General features: G+C 43.6%; 1 protein-coding gene across 3 annotated transcripts in view; it reads right to left on the reverse strand.

Moving 5' to 3' along the window:
- Positions 1-307: 307 nt before the first annotated feature.
- Positions 308-21,947, reverse strand: part of GTF2IRD1 (GTF2I repeat domain containing 1) — a 170,007-nt gene continuing 148,367 nt past the window's right edge. For all 3 annotated transcript variants that reach the window (XM_075589974.1, XM_075589972.1, XM_075589971.1), the window contains exons 23-27: positions 20,428-20,505; positions 6,834-7,026; positions 4,016-4,053; positions 2,171-2,319; positions 308-535 (exon numbers count right to left, since the gene is read on the reverse strand). In XM_075589974.1, coding sequence (XP_075446089.1) covers positions 467-535; positions 2,171-2,319; positions 4,016-4,053; positions 6,834-7,026; positions 20,428-20,505 — 527 coding nt within the window. In that variant the 3' untranslated portion in view covers positions 308-466. The remainder of the gene's footprint in view (positions 536-2,170; positions 2,320-4,015; positions 4,054-6,833; positions 7,027-20,427; positions 20,506-21,947) is intronic.

Consider the following 21,947-nt stretch of genomic DNA (forward strand, 5'->3'; position numbering starts at 1 on the left):
GGATCATTGTTTTAATAAATTTGCCATATTTTTTATAGTCACGCGCTATGGAGTTTGCGCTTCTTTTTGTTTTATACATATATATATATATATATATATATATATACAAATGTAAATACAACTGTATGCTCATCTGCAAGTCTTACGCAGGTCTGCAACCCCGCCTTTCACCATTATCACCCAGCACACAGCACTATATATATATATATATAATTAGGATGTGTTTATCATAACCCTAGGTAACTCTGAAACTTGTGGGAATGGTACAAATAATGCTGGTACAAATAATGCAAAATGTACAGTTCAGAACAAGGCAACACATTTTATTTAAAAAGGCCTTCCTTGAGGGCAGGAACATACTGTAAAAATCATTGAAAAAAAACAAACGAAAAGGCATTGTTACATCTCATATACATTTCTTTGTACATAAATTACATTTTTTTTAATTCCAACTGTGTGTTGAGGTTTAGTAGTTCATGGGGCCCGGAATTTGCACATTGACACCTCCGTAGTCCAACATGTACATGGGCCATTGCTGGAACACAGAAGAGCAGAAATGGTTAGTGTTAGATTGGATCATGCCCCTGCTAATCAATGTGGTGAGAAATAGGTTAATACTGCATTAATAAATTGAAGTCAATGCATTAACAGTGTCTTAAGTCACTTCTCACCATAATGAATAGGGGAGTGTTAATTCAATGAAATTATAGCATACAGTGGTAAAAGTAAATGAACGTAAATATATTTATACACATACACACAGAGCCGCCATCAGGTGGGGAATAACTGGGCCAGGTAGAGCAAGAGGTAAGGCCAACATCCGACGTCAGGGCCTGACTGCCTTCCAATGAGTTCCCCCTCTCTGCTGACAGCATAGGTCTGGCACTTCAGCCTGCAGCAACCTCACAACCCCCACTCAAGAGCTGTGCAGAGGTCCAGGTCAAGGCTCGAGTCCTTGGCCCAAGAAAACCTGATGGCGGGCCTATACACAAGCATATGGCGGGCCTATACACAAGCACACATACACACACACACATATATATATATATATATATCAGGGATGGAAAATACATAACATTTTTCCATGTGGCGTCTGTGTTGCGCGGAGTGCTGACTGTCCTGTCAGTCACTGCTGCGACTGGCAACAGCAAAGCCCATCATGCATTGCTAGCGCGACCGCAAAGCATTATTAGATGTGCTGTTGCCAGTGGCAGCGGTGACTGACAGGTCAGTCCGTACTGTGCTGCATAGCCCGGCGTGCGAGACAGGGGGATGGGAAGCAAAGCGAGGACTCTGCCCACCCCTGCTTGTGAATTCTAACAATGTGGCAGGGGAGAGGGGGGGGGGGGGGGGGAAGCTGCGAATGTCTTGTCAGTGTGCGAATCTGTCAATGTGTCAGTATGACAGATACACACTCTGGCACACAGTCGCCGACAGGGGGAAAAGAGGGGTGAGGGAGGTGGGGTGGGGTGGGGGGGGCACCAGGACAGCTCTCTCCTCGACCCCCACCAGAGATATATATATATACATTTCTTTTTACAAAATCCAAAAATCATTCTTTATACAAATATTCCGCAGTGGAGTATTTCAAATGTACTAGACCTCGCAATTTTTCAGCAACTAGCAGCCTGCTTTCAGTTCGCTTGTTTGGAAACGTACATCTACTTGTAGCATACTTCATTTTACTCATTATTTAGGATGTTAGCTTGCTAACGAGGAACTATCCAACGTAGCTTTCAAGGTCAAATATAAAATGTGGGACCACATTTATAAAGCAGTGCCGAGCCTTGAGGCCATCCACTTGAATAGGCTACAAAATGCCTTACAGCTTAGCAGCATTTAGTAAACCTGGGGCTACATGTCTAAACCTAATGATCACAACATCATAACAAATCTGTCGCTCGTGAGCAGAAGCATACACATTTTACAGAGAAGGTGCCATTTAACTCTTTGTGTGCCAGAGGGTGCACCCTCGATCACAATCAGCTACTATATCATGTGGCCCCTAGAGTGCCGGACCCTGTGACGTAGCTACGTGTCAAGGGCACCCAAAGGGTTAAATAGTGACAGCTACTGTGAATGTTAGAAAGTCTCTTGTTAGTTTCACAGTCTTCCGCCCCTAAAAACCACCAACCCTTGCTCTGTCAACAGCCCATCCCCATATCCTTACCACTAGGGACATTGGATGTGCTGAGGAGATGGCGTCTACATTAGAAGAGGAAGAAGAGGAGGAGGAATTAGAATTTGAGGAGGTTGATGATACAGAGTTCCCTTCAGAGACCCTCTTCCGCTTGCGTTTGGGAGGAGTGTTGTCTTTTTCTGGTCAAGAAAACAGAACATAATCAATCAACTGCTGTTTTTTTTTTAATTCTGTTCCAGGTATTTGGCCTGGAATTCATCACTAGAATGCATTCTGTGTGTGTGTCAGGCCTTTTCAGTTCCATGGAGGTAAACATAAATATCCCACTTAGGCTTTCTTTCGTAGTTAATTAAAGCTGCAGTTCAGTCAATATCCTGCATGTGTGGTTTTTTTAATAAATCAGTTCTGTAGTAAGAAAAAATACTTTTAGCATTTTCTGTTTTTAAAAAAACAACTTTGAAAGACCAATTTTCTTGTATTCTATTTTAACAGCCATTTGCTAAGGCTCTGCCCCTTCATGTCCTGTCACAAGCCCTGGCACACCCCTTTGTCAGCTCTGCCCTCCCTCTAGCACATGTCAGTGCAGGAGTGCTCATGAATATTCATGAGCTTCCACTGACTGACAGAAGCAGATGAAAAACATATCCCATATCTAAAGATTTCGCCAAATTTCGCCGATCAATACATGGAGAACGAATTGACTGGCAGCTATACAGTTCTTTAGGTAATTAGAGATTGCCCACATGAAACTATTGAATTAAAAAAAAAAAAAAAGACTGAGCTGCAGCTTTAAGTAGTTCAAAGTTCTATTGGTCTTGGAGTCGTGTAGATTTGTTGTATGTTGTGATATGAGAATTCTTAATACAGGGGTGGCCAACTCCAGTCCTCAAGGGCCATCAATAGGTCAGGTTTTCAGGACATCCCTGCTTCAGCACAGATGGTGCAGTCAACAACTGAGAGGAAGTGACTTGAAGTCCTTGAGGACTGGAGTTGGCCACCCCTGTCTTAATACAAGAAATTCAAGGGTATAAAGATAAGTTTTTTTCAAGACATCACCTGGACACTTATCCTACAACAAATTCACAGTTAAATAAAGTGTACAACATTGCATGGGTTTTGTTTTGCTTTCTTTTTAATAATTAATACCATGTAGTACTAGTTACAAGAGCAGATTGCTTTTTTACCCAATATTAGCATTGAAACAACACTAGACAGGTTAATCAAAATCACAATACATTCAATAGCATATGATTTTCACAATCCCTCTGCATGTTTAACAAAGTTTGATCTCAATGCATGCCTTTTTTAACCTAACCTTCTATGGCTGGGGAGTGGCTGGGGAGTGCAAACATTCCCCACTGCGCCCCATGTCTGCGCTCCCCCTTGCTCGCGCCTCCCTCCTTACCTTGTCTTCGGCATCCAATGACGCTGCGGGATCACGTGACGTCACCATGGCAACGTGACCCAACAGTGTAATATAACGCTGCGTTGCCATGGCAGCGTGTTGCCGGAGACAAGGTAAGTGAAGTTTCAGAGGCCTCACACAACACCAAACAAGAGCTTTACAGAAAAAGTTTCTTAAAGAGACAGTCACCCAAATCCTTTCAATTCTATATCAGAAGAAGCTAATGAGGTTAATGTAACATTTCTACTAGGCTAGATGTCGTTAAGTAATAGAGCAGATATCAAAAATATTAATAAAGGGGAATCCACATTTCCGACATCCCTATGAAAAAGGGAATGTTGGATTTCATGTTGTGTAGCAAGTAAATGGGAAAATACAGTCTGGGTAGGTGGGTAGCAAGTAAGGGAAAAATAACTTTCACCGCAGATTCCACATAACACATTAACATAACTAGAGCAGGTTTCACTTACGTATATGTGGAGCCTCGATGCTGATCTCAGACAATGGCCTGTATTAAAAGATTAAGGGAAACAAATGTCACAAAGAACACTGCAACTAACTTATTTATGTCATTGTGTTCCTTTAATATGAATCATCCTTGCAGCCCCAAAAAAGCACATTTTCTGTTTTCTTTAGAAAGTATTTTTCTTATATTATTATTTTCAGTGGCGATGATAAAGGTCATATGTAAATCGGTCTAATGTATCCCATAATCACCTTGAGAAAGCGCCAGACCCTTATGCGCGAAACGTACGTCTGCATGACGTCATCGCGTTGACATCGTGTAGGAGGAGCTAAGGGTGAGATCGTTCCTGATCGTCGTTGACGGGGTGGCAATAGCTGGGCTCTAATCGTGCAGGTTATTTGCTTACACTGTGTGCATTACACTCATTGTATTACGCTTCATTATGCTAGTACCGATTATGGGATACATTAGACCAAGGTTTCCCAAACTTTTTTTTCCGTAACCCGGTTATTTTTTAACTTCTTTTTCGTGACCCACTAAAAATTTTATCGCCTATACTGGCCTATAGGGCCTGCACAGACACACACACAGCCACTGATATATACACACACACACACACACACAGCCACTGATACACACACAGACACACACACACACACACACAGCCACTGACACATGCAGCCCCTGACACACACACTGATACACACACAGAGCCACTGATACACACACACGCAGCCACTGACTCACACCCAGCCACTGACACACACGCAGCCACACAGACACTGCTACACACACACACCCACTGATACACACACAGAGACACTGCTACACACACAGAGATACTGCTACACACACAGAGATACTGCTACACACACAAACACACACACACACAAACACACACACACACAAACACACACAAACACTGATAAACACACACAGGCACTGATAAACACACACAGGCACTGATACACACACACTTACACTGATACTGATACACACAGACACACAGACACACACACACACACACACACACACACACTGATACAGATACACACAGATACACACACACACAGACACTGATAAACATACACACCCTCGCTCTCCCCTATACGCACACAGACACAAACAGTGAATTACAGGCAACGACGGATGTGAGTGACTGGAGGGGGGGCAGGGACACTTGGGTGGGAGAGGGGGGGGGGGCAGGGACACTTTGGGGGCCAGGGACACTTGGGTGGGTGGGAGGGAGGGGGCCAGAGACACTTGGGTGGGTGGGAGGGAGGGGGCCAGAGACACTTGGGTGGGTGGGTGGGAGGGGGCCAGGGACACTTGTGTGGGTGGGAGGGGGCCAGGGACACGTGGGTGGGAGGGGGCCAGGGACACTTGGGTGGGTGGGAGGGGGCCAGGGACACTTGGGTGGGTGGGAGGGGGCCAGGAACACTTGGGTGGGTGGGAGGGGGCCAGGGACACTTGGGTGGGAGGGGGCCAGGGACACTTGGGTGGGAGGCAGTGACTGGGTGGGGTGACTTACCTTGCCGCCGGACGCTTTCCCCTGCTGCCCCCGATATCACCTGCTGCCCGGGACGGGAGGTGGGCTTGGGGGCACGGGAGGTGGGCTCGGGAGGGGGTGCCACGGGATGTGAGCTCGGGAAGCTGGCCGCCGGGGGAAGTGGGCCGCAGTATTAGCTTGTACTTCCACCCTTCCCCATGTAACGTGCGGGCCGCAGAGGAGCTGGTACTTCCTCCTCCGTCCCACGTTGGGAGCGGGGGGGAGGAAGGGAGCGGGCCCTGCTTGCCCTGCGCAAGCGCGCGGGACCGCGGGGGGAATCGCCGCCATTGTTTTTTAACTTGAGCGGGGGGGACGGAGACACCGCGCGGCCAGCCTCGCTGCAACCCGGCAATTTTGGTGCTGTGGCCCGGTGCCGGGTCGCGACCCACCATTTGGGAAACGCTGCATTAGACCGATTTACATATGACAACAATTATATGGTGCACTGCACCTTATGCTGTTTGTACTACGATTATTACCAACTATGAAATGACCCACAGCATTCATTTATCGGTCTTATGTGTAACAGCACCCCACCCTGAGACAAGAGGGATGATTACTATATGTTAAATTACTTCTATTCCCCCATTGTGTCTCACACTAACGATCGGAACATCTGGTTAGGGGATGTATATTGTTGTATGGTTTTGGAGTTATCCCTAGACATCCCTGAACCCTAAGTCACCCTTTATATGTGTTTTAATTGTTTTTATGGTAGTTTGAGTAAGTGTTATTGCGTCGATTTTGCTTATGATTATAGTATATATTATTTTTCTTATTTGCCCTAGTGGTAACTGTCCTCCCACAGTGCTGGGAGCGGTTACTTAATTGTACCCTTTACAGCTAAATCTATCACATCTCTAGTGGGTATTTGAACCATGACTATTACTTTCAGCTTTGTTGTGCAGTGAATGGGGATCTTTTTAGGAGAACTATTTTTCTCCTTATGTGTTTATGTCTGTCATGGGGAATGCTAGTTATCCAGGGGCTGATCGCAGACTGCTACATTGGTTTACACCTCTATTTCCGTCAGACAGCGGAGGAGACAACGTCTGTTTAAAAAAAAAAAAAAAAAATGCATTATTCACATAGATTTAAGAATTTCATGTCCCTGCTATTGATTCATTTTGGTTCTAGGAGGCACAGCACATGTAAGGTATGAATGGAAGCAAAGGTCAAGTTTATGGGGAATAAAGGATGTTTCTTTTAGCCCTAAAAAGGAGTCGAACCTGTTGCATTTTAGTACAATATGTGAGGTAGTTGAGAAACTTACTGTAACTGATTTATTATAACCATCTGAATCTGTTCTCGTGCTTTTAGGATTTTTTCCAGCCGGTTGATGTCGTAGGTATTTGGGTTTCTGAAGGGGATGTCGTTTGGCAGTCCTGTGACTTCGATAGCGTCAGGGTTATCCCTGATTAGTTTGTAGGGCACCAGTACTGGGCGACCCAAGCCCTGCGCTTGACCTGCACAAAACAGAATTTCTCTCAGTCACTGAATGTGTTGCCGTGGTTCGCGACAGAAAGTTAAGGCTGCAATGCACTGACATTTATTGTTACATATAAAAAGATTTCAACACTTTTATATCCCAAATTTCCTTATGCTGGAAAAGAGGTCTAACCATGTCCCTTACACCTTGCTATTGTTATGTTATTATTATGGTATCTATAGTATATCTGCACCTACTTTCTACCCACATTTGTATTTTCATCACATCCAATGCTGGCCTGCTGTACTTTAGTCTCCAAAGGTACAACAGGGTGTTCCAGCAGCTGCAGGAAGACATTATTTTGGCGCTGCTACTGTGTTTTCATCTGTTACTTTGCTTTCTGAGCTTCCTCTAGCACTGCGAGACCCTCTTTATTTAAATGCACTCTTTCTAGTGACGTTGCCCAGCTGTCCTAAGACAAACATCTAGCCAACTAAGACCAAGAACCACAGAAGTCCATTAAATCAGGGCTCGTAACAGACATTATTTAGACTGAGGTTAGCACATATCCACCAAGCTAATTAGAAGCAAAAACAAAGGTCATTATTTAACTCTCTTAATTGTCGCACTCCTCCAAAGCCCAAATGTCAGGGTCTTGCAGGTATGCCCAGGACATACTTGAAAACGAGAGGTAACTCTCAATGTATTACTTCCTGGTAAAATATTTTATAAATAAATAAATAATACCACGATCAGGTTAAATCTCTGCATTGCCATTGTAAAGTAAATGGTGTTTTCCAGCACTATATAGATATACTGTATTATACTCTGTGGATTATATAATAACGAACCTCTTTGGATGTGTAGTTAGAGGGAATACCTCTTTTGGATATCATTAAACGCTAATGTCCATTATATTTAATGCAATGCCCACTCTGGACTAAAACAGGACTTAACCTAACGTTATTGAGGTTATTAAGTTGGTGCCTCGTTTAGTCAGTATCGGACATCTGTGGTTCTGGGACCTCTGGGCCTAAATGGCTGAATAGTCAAACTTGTTGTTTGATAAACCTATACATAATAAAGTTAGCAAAGATATGCCCCAGAATTGGAAATTCTTGCAAAAATGTGATGTTTGTGACATTAAACAAATTATTTCTTAAAAGGGGCAACCACATTTCTAAATGTGTGTAAGGGAATGAGATTTCTAACACTTACTGTAGCACTCTCACAGCTGATTGTGAGAAAATCATTGGAAAACCAATGGCACTATGTCACAACAGAAGGTGAGATATCTATAGGGTCACCTGGAGTGTTTACTCACATTTTGAGTATAGTAATAAGGCAAATCCCATATTGTGGCAAACTTTGAATTGGGTCTGTAGACTGTAGTTGATCTCAAGAAAAATGGAGACAATGCAATGGTGCAGACGTTAAAACAAACACTTTATCCGAACATTTTAAAATTGCACACATAAATAGATCATTTAAAACACTGTGGAGAGAAATCTCCTAAGTAGCAGCCCGCAATGATTTCCCCTCCTCTACTGCCGTTCGGCGTCTCTCGGCATTTCACATTACCGCTCTGTCAGCACAATAATTTTATTTTAAAGTCCAGCTGCCATCATCCGAGGTGAATTGAAAATATACCTCAGGGGCAATTTCAAAGACTCAAAAGAAAGTGCACGTACAAAATTTTGATTTCTAGTCTAAAATCCTCCATAATAGATTCTTAGAGAGGAACTACGATAAATCAAAAGTCGATGCAGCACTAAATAAGTCTTAGACAGAAAGGATTTAATTATAAAGAAAAAGAAGGAACCAAAAATAGGGACAGATAGTGGTTTTAATACAGCTTGTTAAACAACATACTATAGAGAGGCCATTAAAATTTAAAATATAAGTAAACATTTCACATCCTTAAGAATTACCCAATTTTGAAAGACCAAATGTTATATACCAAAAGGGCACAAAATCTTAAGAATAGATTGTCACCAAGTGCCCCCACAAACAAAGATTCCAAAAATACATGGTTGACCCAAACAAAAGGCTTCCTTCCATGGGTGTGCGACTTGTAAGGCATGTCAATTCCATGAAATAATACATTCAGATTTAAATCTAATGTATCGGGTGAGTCATTTGTATATAAAAAAAAAATATGAATTGCAAAACTGATCATGTTGTATATCTTTTGGAGTGTCCGTGTGGCCTTCAATATGTAGGCAAAATGACCAGACCATTAAAAACCCGCATTTTGGAGCACATAGGCAAGATTAGAAGAACATTTTTGACTCACAATGTGTCTAAACATCTCCCAAAACCTCTCCCCATCTGTTGATATACATAAGGTCTCTAATGTATGTATATATAGTTTATTTTAGCGTTTTAATTACATTTCTGTCATTAGGTACGGTCCTATCTTCTGGCTAGTTTATTAAATACATCAACTTTTAATTTATTAATCCTAATTGTAAATTAACCTTATGTCGATCATTCTGGTCATTTAGATGGCTAGTATAGGAATTAGATTCCTTATCCAAGACGTATTTAATATGTCTGGACTGCTTTATCTATAATCATATAGGTGTCACCCATGTAAATTTAAATATGGGTTAAGATGATTAAATCTCCCTTTTGAGGTAACATCATGCATGTTTAATATGGTACAGATCCCGGTTAATATATCATGTTCTAATGTTTATTTCTTCTTCTTCTTTCTTTCCCCCTATATCTGTTACTGTATGATATGATATACAAGTTATTTCTCTGAAAGCAATTGCTTCTCCAGAAAGGGTCTCTCCCTGAATTTTGTATCCTTGATTATATAATACAGGCATACCCCACATTAACATACGCAATGGGACCGGAGCATGTATGTAAAGCGAAAATGTACTTAAAGTGAAGCACTACCCTTTCCCCACTTATCGATGCATGTACTGTACTGCAATCGTCATATACGTGCATAACTGATGTAAATAACGCATGTGTAACATGCTCTATAGTCTCCCCGCTTGCGCACAGCTTCGGTACAGGTAGGGAGCCGGTATTGCTGTTCAGGACGTGCTGACAGGCGCATGCGTGAGCTGCCGTTTGCCTATTGGGCGACATGTACTTACTCGCGAGTGTACTTAAAGTGAGTGTCCTTAAAGCGGGGTATGCCTGTATGTTATTTTTATTTTTTATTTTTTAACGTATTTGATTTGTATCCATTATTGTGGACGTTTAATGTATTTTATGCTGATATGTAAACCTGTATTGCATGTAATTGTAATCAATCATTTATATAATTCTGATTAGCAACAATAGACTTTCTAGCATTATTTTATTTATATCTGTATATGGTAAGTTATTGAATATTGATTTCAGACAGACATGGAGGATCATAGGGGGTTAATTTACTCTGTGAATCCATTACTGTCGGATCAGTATCTCTATTTGACACTTTATGTGCTTTTAAGTTTAAATATCTCTATAGCCATTAAGTGCGCTCGATTGAGATTACTCATGTGTGATAGTCGATTGATTAGCCAATCATTTAGGGTATTTAAAGGCTATCTGTATGGGACAATGCATATCTCCTGAGGAAGCTAAGGCTGAGTCCCCGCTGGCACGGAGTTCGCGGCGCTTGGCGCGGTTACTTGCATATATATATATGCAAGTTCCGGCTCACGCCACGCACGCATGCACGGGCACACACGCTCGGCGCTTTTGTAAATAACATTTTTCAAGTTTCCCGTTTGCTCAGATAGCCCGCAATTGCACCCCCCTTCTAATCCCCCTCCCCCCGCGCGCTTCCCCACATTTCCCAAGCATGAGCGCGCTCAGCGCCAGCAGGGACTCAGCCTTAGTGTATTAGCGAAACAAGTAGAGTTCCTGGTCTGTGGGGAGAATGAAAGAGACGCGTTCTCAGCGGTGGATTTCGAAATCTGCTACTCCTAGGCCCTTACATGCTCTTTGATAAAGTGCGATCCCTCGCACGAAACATGTCAGAGTGAACGTTTTTTGCTGTTTAAATGTGCCAATACATTTATAGTTTGCTGATCCAGAGGATTCCCGGCCTGTTTCACTGACGTAGGCAGCTGCACCGCCTTCTTCTCTCCATTTGTTCCTAGGCCCTTACATATGCTGTCCGCCTACTTTCTACCACCCTCCTCCTCCTTCCGATTCACAGCGTCTCGTTGCCATGGTAATGCGACGTCATGACGTTATTTGACGCCGCAATGTCACATTGCCATGGCAACAAGACGTCGTGTGACGTCACGTTGGTGACTTCAGCGGCATCATTTGACACTGCAAATCAGAAGGAGGAGAAGGGCGGCAGAAAGGAGACAGCAAGGAGGCGCCCGGCATATGTAAGTGACTTTCCATCAGGCCTGATAGGCCCAAGAGTGCAGCAAATGTATGTGGGGCAGACAATTTTTCCCACCCCAAAATGTTGCCGCCCTAGGCACGGGAAATCTGCCACGGAAGTGCGGACAGCGCTGTCACGTGAGACGCCGAACGGCAGTGGAGGAGGTGAGATAACGGCGGGCTGCTACTTAGGAGCAATTTAAAATGTTCAGATAAAGTGTTTGTTTTACCGTCTGCAATAATACATTTTCTCAATTTTTCCCGTGATCAACTACACAGTCCGATTCAAAGTTTGCCACAGTATGGGATTTTCCTTATTACTGTACACAGAATGTGAGTAAACACTACAGATGATCCTATAGATATCTCACCTTCTGTTGCGATATAGTGCCATTGGTTTTCTTGTGTTTTCTTCTCTCCCACATACTGGACATCATCCACTGCTCCCCTATTTTGGGACTACTACATATAACTGGAACCAAGGAGACGGTTCCTATTTTTGGGGTTTGCGTCAGGAATTTTCAACTTTTTCATGGTGCCACATATCGCACTCTAATATTCACAATTTTTTAACTATATATATATATAAAGAAATATATTATTATTATTTTCACTGTCAAAGGTTCTCTATTGTATTCATGTCACTATCTATTTTCTTTAAATAATTTATTATATCACGATCACATCGTATCACTTTAAAATAGTTTATTTTCACTATAGCACTGGTGGAAGCGCAGACTAAGAAATCTTTTAGAACAATTATGAGAAGATCATGTCACAAAATGGATTAACATCAATAGACACTAAGGGTGAACATTCTGTGCATGTTTGTAACTTCCTTGTGACAAATAATGCAGATTCGTTAACATAACTTAAGACTCGTCCAGGGTGAGAGTGTGCTCGCTAGCGCTTGAGCGCCGTGACGTCAGGCGCTCATGTTGCCTGGGCAATTCCTGGCCAGCAAGTTGCACACGTGCTCGTGATGTCACGTGACCGGTTCGCCCTGATTGGCTGAACCGCGCACATAACCAGGGCAAGCGCGACAAATACAAAAAATTATCTCGGCAAGCAGCTGAGTGCCAAGCACTCACTGGAACGTGCGCGCGCACTGGCACATGCACGCACACTCTGTACCAACACATTGTCGCAATGTGTTTGATCTCGTGGAGCACGCGCGCTCAGCTTCACCCTGGACGCGGCCTTAGGCTGAGCTCATACAGTGTGCTTTTGCACTTGCATGCGCATTCACACAATACAAGTACAAATTGCAGGATTCCTTAGAGGCCGCCCCTAGACCGCGCGCACAACTGAGTGCGAAGGCACAATTACATTTTGAAAAGACAAAGAAATTGTCTTTTCAAGCGGCGGCCGCGTCACGGGAGTGGTTCAGCCAATCACGGCGAACCAGCTCTGTGATGTCATATCCACGCCTCCTCTATGCCCCTCACCCATCGCCTGAAACACTATGAGCACAGATCGCTTAAGCACACAGTATGATCTCGGCCATAGGGGGTAATTCTTTACACTCTAAAGCGATCGTTTGGGCTCTTTTAAGCAAAATATCCCTTTTGACTTCAGTGGGCCAAAAATAGTCGAAACTGCCTCTTTGGAGTGTACAATTTCCCCTTCCAAAGAAACTCATACACAAAGGCACAGAGCAACTGGACAACGAATATATGACATATGCCCATCAAGTTCAACCTTTGCTAAATTCTAATTAAGCGAGATACTCATTTATATATATATATTTATATAGTGATACCATCACTGTCCTCTAGGTGCTGGAATAGGGCAGATATGGGACTTTTCAACGCACAGAGAGTTAATCTCCCTAGAGAAGCGATCAGCAGCTGCTAACTAATTAAGCAGGCTGAATTGCTGATTGAACAAGGAAGTGTTTTAAGGCAGACACAGAGAGCTGCCCTTGAGAGACGGACTGCTGTTCCCAGAGAAGGGTGACAGAGAAGAGGGACAGAGAGGAACGTAAGCGTGACTACAATGCCATTGGCACGAAATGGAACGACCGAGTTGCAATGGAGTAGCACAGTAAGAATCCAGTCATATTGCAGTGCCCATGTGGTTCAAATTGGATTCCTTGCCATGAGGACAGCCGCTGTAAAGATACAGTCTCGGATGAGAATGGGACGGAAGAGTGTCCTTGATAGTAAACTGAGAAAGACCTTACGGATTGTCCAGCGACACTCCCAACGGCATAATTTAAGGAATCAAGAAAGAAAAACCCAAGCCTACGAGTCTGCTGACTGTAATAGAGAGTCGCCATGTGGTGCACTTGGGGTTAATGAGAATCCCGCCCAAGTTCAAGTACTGAAGATAAATGGTGTGGAACCAAACACAGAACTTGTGGTGAATGACCGGTCTCTAGTCTCAAATGCTGAAGGTACGCTGATGGAGAAAGGTCCAAAAGCCATCACCGCTAAAGCGGAGTTACTGTCTTCACAAGAGAAGGCCAAACAGTCACTGGTGAGTGAATGCAATGAACTGACCAACGAGGTCAAGGCTCTTCTGCAGGTTAAGGGAGACTTTGAGCACAAGAGGACGAAGACCGAGATTCATCTTCAGGATTGCAGATCAAGGTTACAGCACGGGATAGAGTCCGGGCTGTGCTGGCAGAGAGAGCCAACAGACTGCAGGATGCTCAGGAACTTTTCCAAAAAGTAACACGTGAAAAGCTAAGCTTCAACGCTAAAATCAAACAAGTGAAAGATAAGAAGGTAGCGATGTACCAGTTTTCAGGCCCAGAAGGCCTAATACTTGCCCCGAAGGAAAAACTCTTCGACTGGAAAGCAAGGAAAAAGAAGAGATGGATGTCAGACGTCTCTGACAAAAAGGCTGGTGCACCGGAATAGTGCACGGGCCGCGTCACAGGACAATGTTACGCTGGGGAGGGGGATATGTGATACCACCACTGTCCTCTAGGTGCTGGAATGGGGCAGTGTAGGAGGACATGTGCAGAGGTACACAATGGAAACTGTTGTAAGGTGAAATTATAACAAGGCGTTATTGTGCCTGTCGCTTTAAACAGCAAAAAAATCAACATAAGCGAAATAGTGAGCAAATCAAAAACCCCTATCTCTGCTTTGGAGACTATCTATACATGTAGCTCAGCCCTCTCTGACTGGGTTGGTTAGCTAAGCTATTTACCAGCCCCAAATCATGGAGACATTTATCAATACACAGACATAGATAATAGTCTTATATGAAAAAGTCTTATCTTTTAGCTGGGCTGCTGTAGGGGAAGCTTCTCTGCTCTCCTGGAACCGCACCCTTGTGTGCACAGAAAATGTCAGGCTCCAAGTTTAGAATCTTGTCCCCTTTGTCTTGTGGTCAGCTTGCCGCTCAAGACATCTGCCCTTCCTTGGTTCAGCCCCATTGTGGACTAAGGAATCTCTGCTCTGTCTCCAAAGTTCAGCTCAGGTGTGAGCTAAGGAGTCTCACTTCCTGTCTCAAAAGACAGGCTTTTCTAAGCAATCTAATCAGGCAGGTGGTGTTAGTTAATTGCCTACCAGCAGTTAACCACCACACTGCTGGATTAGAGGCACATTTGTGAAAAAGGATAAGTCCCCTGTTACATACCTCCCCTGTTTGTGGGAAGCTCGGGCTTACCACGGCCAAAGCCCATCCTTCCACTCTCATTCGAGATCTTTCTGTGACTTGAATGAGAGTGGATGGAGGAAGAGAACCCTCAGTCCCGCTGGGATTGGAGCCCTTTCTCCAGTTTATTTTTGTCTCCTCCCGAAGGTGCTTGAGATCAGCACTCCTCAGTCGCTCGAGGAGGACTTTTTCCAAGTAAAGTCTTTTTACCGAGTGCGCGGTCATGAGATTTCCGTTGCGTCGGGCACTCCTCTTTTTGTAGACAAACTGTATGGCAACAGTTGTAGAGCAGTTAGGACTAGCCCTTAGAGTTTTCCGCTCCTGAAGCGGTCTTTCTGCACCTCCCCCACACAACAGAGTCGCCAGTTCAGCTTCTTTGGGACTGAGTTGCACCTCCACCTCCCTTTCCAGAGAACGTCCTATCTTTTCAGCTTCCTCAGCTAAGGATTCTTCTGGCTTTGATTCTGCACTCCTACCTCTGTTTGTTGCCTGTTGGGCAGCTGTAGGTTTGGCTAGTGCTTTCTTAGGTGGCTCAAACTTCGTAATCTTGTTTTGAAGGTGCGTGAAGTCCCCAACTCTCACTGTACCCTTGTCCTCACGGGCATTAGTTACTGTGGGATACTGGTGCTTGGGCAGAGCCAATACCTTTTTCCGTATTGGAGGAATCTGTAAGTTACTGGTCTGCAGAGTCTCAACCTGTTTGAGTGCGTCTTGCAAGTCTCTTCTCAGGAAATTTATCTGCGCACTTTGCTTTCTCTGAGTTTGTACCAGTGTCTCCTTCATATTCTGGAGCGCTGTAATTTTTGTCATCAAGGTTGCCGCTGCCTCTGTTTTCTGCTTGGTGTACTGACTCAAGGGAATGGAACAGTCTCTCTGTCTCTCCAGCTCTTGCTCCAGTTTCTGAGCCTTCTCACGCTCCCTCTCATACAGAGTCACCTGGTATCGAAGCTCCGCCTCCAATGATGCTCTGGTGACATGCAGCGTGGCCTTTAGCTCCTCATACTGCTCTGTGGGGACGTACTGGGTATTCAGACGTTCCTGCAGCGCTTGTACCTCTTTAGCAGCCTACAGCTTTTCTTCCTGCAGCGTTTGCTGCTTCTCCTCAGCATACTGGAGGTGTGTACGCAGACCTTGCAGTTGGTTCTGCAGTCGGTGCTCTGCTTCAAACTTTTCATCTTTCAAAAGTTTATTTATTTCTTTAAGCACGTGCAGCTTTTCATTCTTTCCCTTGACGTGTTCTGTCAACTCAGAATTTTCTTTTTTTAATCTTAAATTTTCTCTTTTTTCGGTCTCTGTACTATTCAGGGCCTCCTTGCAGTCCACCTTCCATTTTTGCACATCTGCTTGGAGGCGGGCTGTCTCCTGGCGTGAGACTTCCATCTCCAGGTTTAGGTTCTGAAGCTCCTTCTGAGAGACTTTGAGATCTAAGTTAAGATGTAGGATAGTTTTCCTTGAAATGTCCAGCTCCTCAGTGAGACTGTGAAGTTCCTTTCTGGAGACTTCCAGTTCTGTGCGGCAGCTGTTGATCTCATGATGTGAGGCATCCAGTGCTCTGCGGAGTGTATGAACCTCCTTCTGAGATACGTCTACCTCTGTCCGGACACTGTTGACCTCCTGTTGTGAGGCATTCAGCTCTATGCGAAGAGTGTGCATCTCTTGCTGGAAGACTGTCATCTGCTTCAGTGCCTCCTCATACTTCCGCTTCAGCTTAGCCATTATTTTATCAGATTGGCTCTGCTTTTCATCCATGGCGGTAATAGTAGAGTTTGCAGTATCTAGTTCAGTCTTGAGATCGTCCAATTCTGTCCTGGCCAAAGAGTACATTGTGAGCACATCTTTCTGTAGCTTCACGTTATTTTCCCGTAGCCGATCACAGTCACGCCTGGCAATCTTCAGGGCATCCCCAGGGCTGGTCAAGGGATCGTCACTCACCGGTTCCGGCTCCGCTTCCCTGGGATGGTTGGTTGAGGTTTTTTCACTATTAGCACCGGACGGACACTTCTTTGGGGTACACGACTTCTGCCTTGGGTCCTCTGGATATTCGGTCATCCGCGGGATGACTTCTCCATTTTCTCTAGGCTGCAGGGCATTTCGGACCCCTTTTCCTCTGCAAGATCTGCAGATGTGTCTGTTCCTTCCACGGTAAGTGAAGAACCGCTTTTCTTTTTTCGCCTTTTTGTTTTGGATGACACCGTCCCCTCAGGGATACTGGGGTCTCCATCTTCATTTGAAATTTTAGCAGCGTCACTGGATCCACCTGGCTTTTCTTGCAACTGTAATAGCTGATGGAAATATTTGGTGATCCACTGCTCCCGCTCTTTCTCCCGCCGATCATATTCGTCATCATAGGGAGCGGTCTTTTCGGTTCGTACCGAGTTCAGGCACCCCCACCATTCTTGGGGTGTTTTGTGGGTGTGACTCGGTTTGGGTTCCCCATAAGAGATGTCTTCCTCCTCATCGGACTGGAAGGGCCACTCTTCCGTGGGGTAGGGTTCATTACAGGAACGCTGTATTTTGTCCTCCATTTTGGGGCTATCAGGTATATTTTTCTTCCTGACCTCAGGAGGCACTATTGCAGCTGTTGTCACTGTATTTGCTAGAACCCCCAACAGTTCTAGTCCTACAGGTGTGCATATTTTGCTTGTAGAGGTCGTAGCTCTCACAGGCCTCTCTGTAGACTTTTTCTTCCCTTGGGTAAGTTTAACAACATTAGCATTACTGTGCATGCATTTATTCTCATCATCTGAATAAGGCCTGAAGGGACACTGCTCCGTGTGGTGGGGTTCTTTACACCAGGAACAAATTTTCTTCCCTATTTTTACAGAGTCTGTATTTGACTTCAGCTGGGTGGCCATTTTAAATTCCCAAGGTTCTATTTCTTTAAATACAATGCTTGCTAGCTGCCCATTTTCTGGCTTCAGCAAAGGCATTTGCGTTAAACCATTCACTTGCTATGTGCAATCCCTCCGCTTCAGCAACAGAATTTGGTTTTCTGCTTGAGTTCAGTATTTTCAGTCTCATCATTGGGTATTATGGCATTCACTCTCCCATGATACATAGGCAGATTTTTTTTTTTTTTTTACTTGCAGAAAAAAAAAACATTCTTTGCAGTGGAATATTTCTTTCCCTTCCGGCAGGGTAACTCAACACACAGCAATTGGCTTTGGAATACCTTTTACACAGTTCAGCAATCCCTTTTTCCCCTGTAGGGCAATTTTACACTCAGCATTTGTTTGCTAAAAATTCCCCTGCTTCAGCACAGTCTTGCATCAATTTTCACACATTTCTGCATATACTCCATTCACAGCTGGTAGTCCTATGCGGTGTGGCAACCTTTATTTGCAAAATCAGTACCGCTCGTGGGTCACCAAACACCTATCCCTTTTAAGGGCTGGCTCACTTCTTGAACCCCGACTATGGCTGGAAGGCAAAACCCCTATTTCAATGACCATATTACACTTTGTGATAGGCAAATAAGGTTTACCTGCTTCAGCAGTCTCTCTCTCTCCTCTTGGGATTGGGGAAAAGAGTCCATCTGTGGTTTTGTAGGTTTCAGTGCAGTGTATGTTTCCTGCCTGGGTGTGTATCTCTTTAATTCTGATCTCTGCTGCAGGTGAATCTTTGTTTTTGTTGCTCAGGTTTGTTTGCAAGACTGTATGCAGGCAAAAGCACACACAAAAAAAAAAATTCCACAGGCGATCTCCGGCCCTTTAAACTTCAAGGGCTACCTCTCGTCCCAAATTTCTGACACCATATGTAGGAGGACATGTGCAGAGGTACACAATGGAGACTGTTGTAAGGTGAAATTATAACAAGGCGTTATTGTGCCTGTCGCTTTAAACAGCTAAAAAAATCAACATAAGCGAAATAGTGAGCCAACCAAAAACCCCTATCTCTGCTTTGGAGACTATCTATACATGTAGCTCAGCCCTCTCTGACTGGGTTGGTTAGCTAAGCTATTTACCAGCCCCAAATCATGGAGACATTTATCAATACACAGACATAGATAATAGTCTTATACGAAAAAGTCTTATCTGTTAGCTGGGCTGCTGTAGGGGAAGCTTCTCTGCTCTCCTGGAACCGCACCCTTGTGTGCACAGAAAATGTCAGGCTCCAAGTTTAGAATCTTGTCCCCTTTGTCTTGTGGTCAGCTTGTCGCTCAAGACATCTGCCCTTCCTTGGTTCAGCCCCATTGTGGACTAAGGAACCTCTGCTCTGTCTCCAAAGTTGAGCTCAGGTGTGAGCTAAGGAGTCTCACTTCCTGTCTCAAAAGACAGGCTTTTCTAAGCAATCTAATCAGGCAGGTGGTGTTAGTTAATTGCCTACCAGCAGTTAACCACCACACTTCTGGATTAGAGGCACATTTGTGAACAGGGATAAGTCCCCTGTTACAGGCAGTGTGACAGGGTGAATAAACGTCACCAGCCATATACCTGGCAAACCTATGTTTAAGGTTGCAGTGCAGCAGTGACGAGGTTAAGTTTCAGTTGAGGGCTGCTTAATTAGTCAGATCCCAGCTGCCTCATTAGGAAGCTTTATAAACCACAGGCTGCACACACATGCAGTCTGTCTGATCAAGAGGGAGTACTGAAATGCTGAAGGAAGATTACTGCTCAAAGGTCTGTCTTCTAAGTAAATGTTTGATGAACTGTCTGTTTTGTTTTTCTATGCTGAAGAGAAGCTACTTTTGTTTTTGTATGCTGAAGAGAAGCTATTTTGTTTTTGTGTGCTGTATTTTTAAAGGCTCAATAAATAAGCCTTATCAAGAGAACCCACGTGTGGTTGCATGTACCCTGCAACAGGCAGCTATGGGACTTTCCAACGCACAGAGAGTTAATCTCCCTAGAGAAGCCAGCAGCATCTGCTAACTAATTGAGCAGGCTGAATTGCTGATTGAACAAGGAAGTGTTTTAAGGCAGACACAGAGAGCTACCACTGAGAGAGTGACTGCTGTTCCCAGAGAAGGGGGACAGAGAAGGGGGACAGAGAAGGGGGACAGAGAAGGGGGACAGAGAAGAGTTCTCCCCAGCTGTGGAAGCTGGCACAGCCACTTAGACCCACTGGACGGTGGTCGCAGAGTCTGCTGGGACTACCTGGGTTGTTAATCCCAGGAAAAGGAAGGAAAGATGCGAGACCATGCTGAAGCAGGGATGTCCTGTCCTTAACATTGGACTTACAGAGGAGAGATTCTCTGAGCTCTCGTGGGGCTGAGCTCCCCTAGGAAGGAAGGACGTAAAGCCGCGCTGAAGCGGGAACGTCTGCTCCAAACCTTGGAGTAACAGATAAGTGAAACACTTTATTGCTGTGTTCAGGGACTGTATATGTTCAGCTTTAATAGTACCTGTTGGGTAACCAGCTTAGTGAGTTGAAGAACATCATATTATATATTGCAGCATGTTATACAGAAACATATATATTAACTGCTCCTGTTGAGCTATGAGAGAATTGCCATTTATAGACATATAATTAGACAAACCATATTTTTCATTGAAGAGCTCTTTCACTTGCTCTCGGAGAATAACTTTTTCTCCAAGTCTGTTGGCATCGTCATCATCTGAAGCAAGAAAAAGGTACCCAATGTGTGAAAAAGAACACATCAAATTTACAATGGACATTACGTTAACATCAACCTGCCACTCACAAATGACAACATTTCAATAGAGTTTTTAACCAAGTCTAACTAACTCTAAAATTTAAAACAGGGCAGTTCCTTACAAAGAATAAACAGTGGTAAGGTTGAGAAGATGCTTTCCAGTATAGGAAGATTATTTATTATGTAAACCTATAGCTAATAAAATGAATTCTTTCAGCACTAAGCAATGGTATTTTTACCAAGCTGCAATTTACTGTACTAAGCTGCAATTAGAAGCCAATTTCTTGAGTGAATGTGCTATATTGGAAATTGAAAGCACCAGGGGTCATGCAAAAGTGGAATATCCAAAACTTGTTCTAGCAACCTTAATCGACAACCAAAAAGATCTTAAAAGATGGATGATACCACCTGAAGTGGGAGATAGTTCCCTATTGATCGCAACCCCTTGGACAATTGGGGAGACATTCCTAGGTATTTTAGGCTAATTTCAAGATAAAAGTTTAAATAAAAAAAAGACACATGGAACGTGTCAGGTCTTGAAAGCTAATGTACATTCTAAAATCATCTATGAAGAACGCTTACGATAGTCAAGAGGTGCCACAGTCTGCGAATAAGTAGAATATTCTGCAGACCAATACAGCAACGACAGCTGTTCACACATAACAGGAAAGTCATTCTGCATGTACTGTGTAAACTGTCGCATAGGCACCAAATAACTTCTGAATATTATTTGGTTGTCTCATCTACTTTTTTTTAGTCGTGTTTATTGCTTGATAGATTGAGATGTATAGTTGGTGATTGAAATTATCTTGTACTTTTTTTTTTAAATCAACTGTACTTAAATGTGAAGTGTAATATTATCATTACACATACTGTACCATTGCTGACAAAACCATCTATTCATTGTCTATACAGTAAATGCATTACTAACTTATGAAATGTAGCTTGGATAAAAGTAATTTCTTCAATAAAAAAACTTGATGAAAAAAACAAATAAATAATTGTTCCTATTATAATCCTTTTAAGCATTTCCCAATCTTGCTGGCAGAAATAAAGCTAAAGTAAGTGTTTACACTTAACTTTCATCTTACATCGCGTAATAAAGTATAAAAAAATATTAATTTAATAAATACTTGTTTATACTTTATTACGCTATGGAGCGCGCACTCTCTTGTTTCTCTTTTTAGATTTGCTTCTGGAGGGGGTTTGGTCCATTGGAGAGCTGCCAGAGTCTCCGGTAGTGTGAGTCTATTAGGAATGGGTTAAATCCTTGTTAACCCCTTGAACTCTGGGGGATACAATATAGACTCCGCCTTTTTTCCTTGGATGGAATATATTTATTTATTTTACACTTGAAATATGATCTTTTGATTCTATTTATTTTATATTGTGTATCACTGAAT

The sequence above is a fragment of the Ascaphus truei genome, chromosome 3, assembly GCF_040206685.1.
Source record: "Ascaphus truei isolate aAscTru1 chromosome 3, aAscTru1.hap1, whole genome shotgun sequence".
In the NCBI taxonomy this organism is placed as follows: Eukaryota; Metazoa; Chordata; class Amphibia; order Anura; family Ascaphidae; genus Ascaphus; species Ascaphus truei.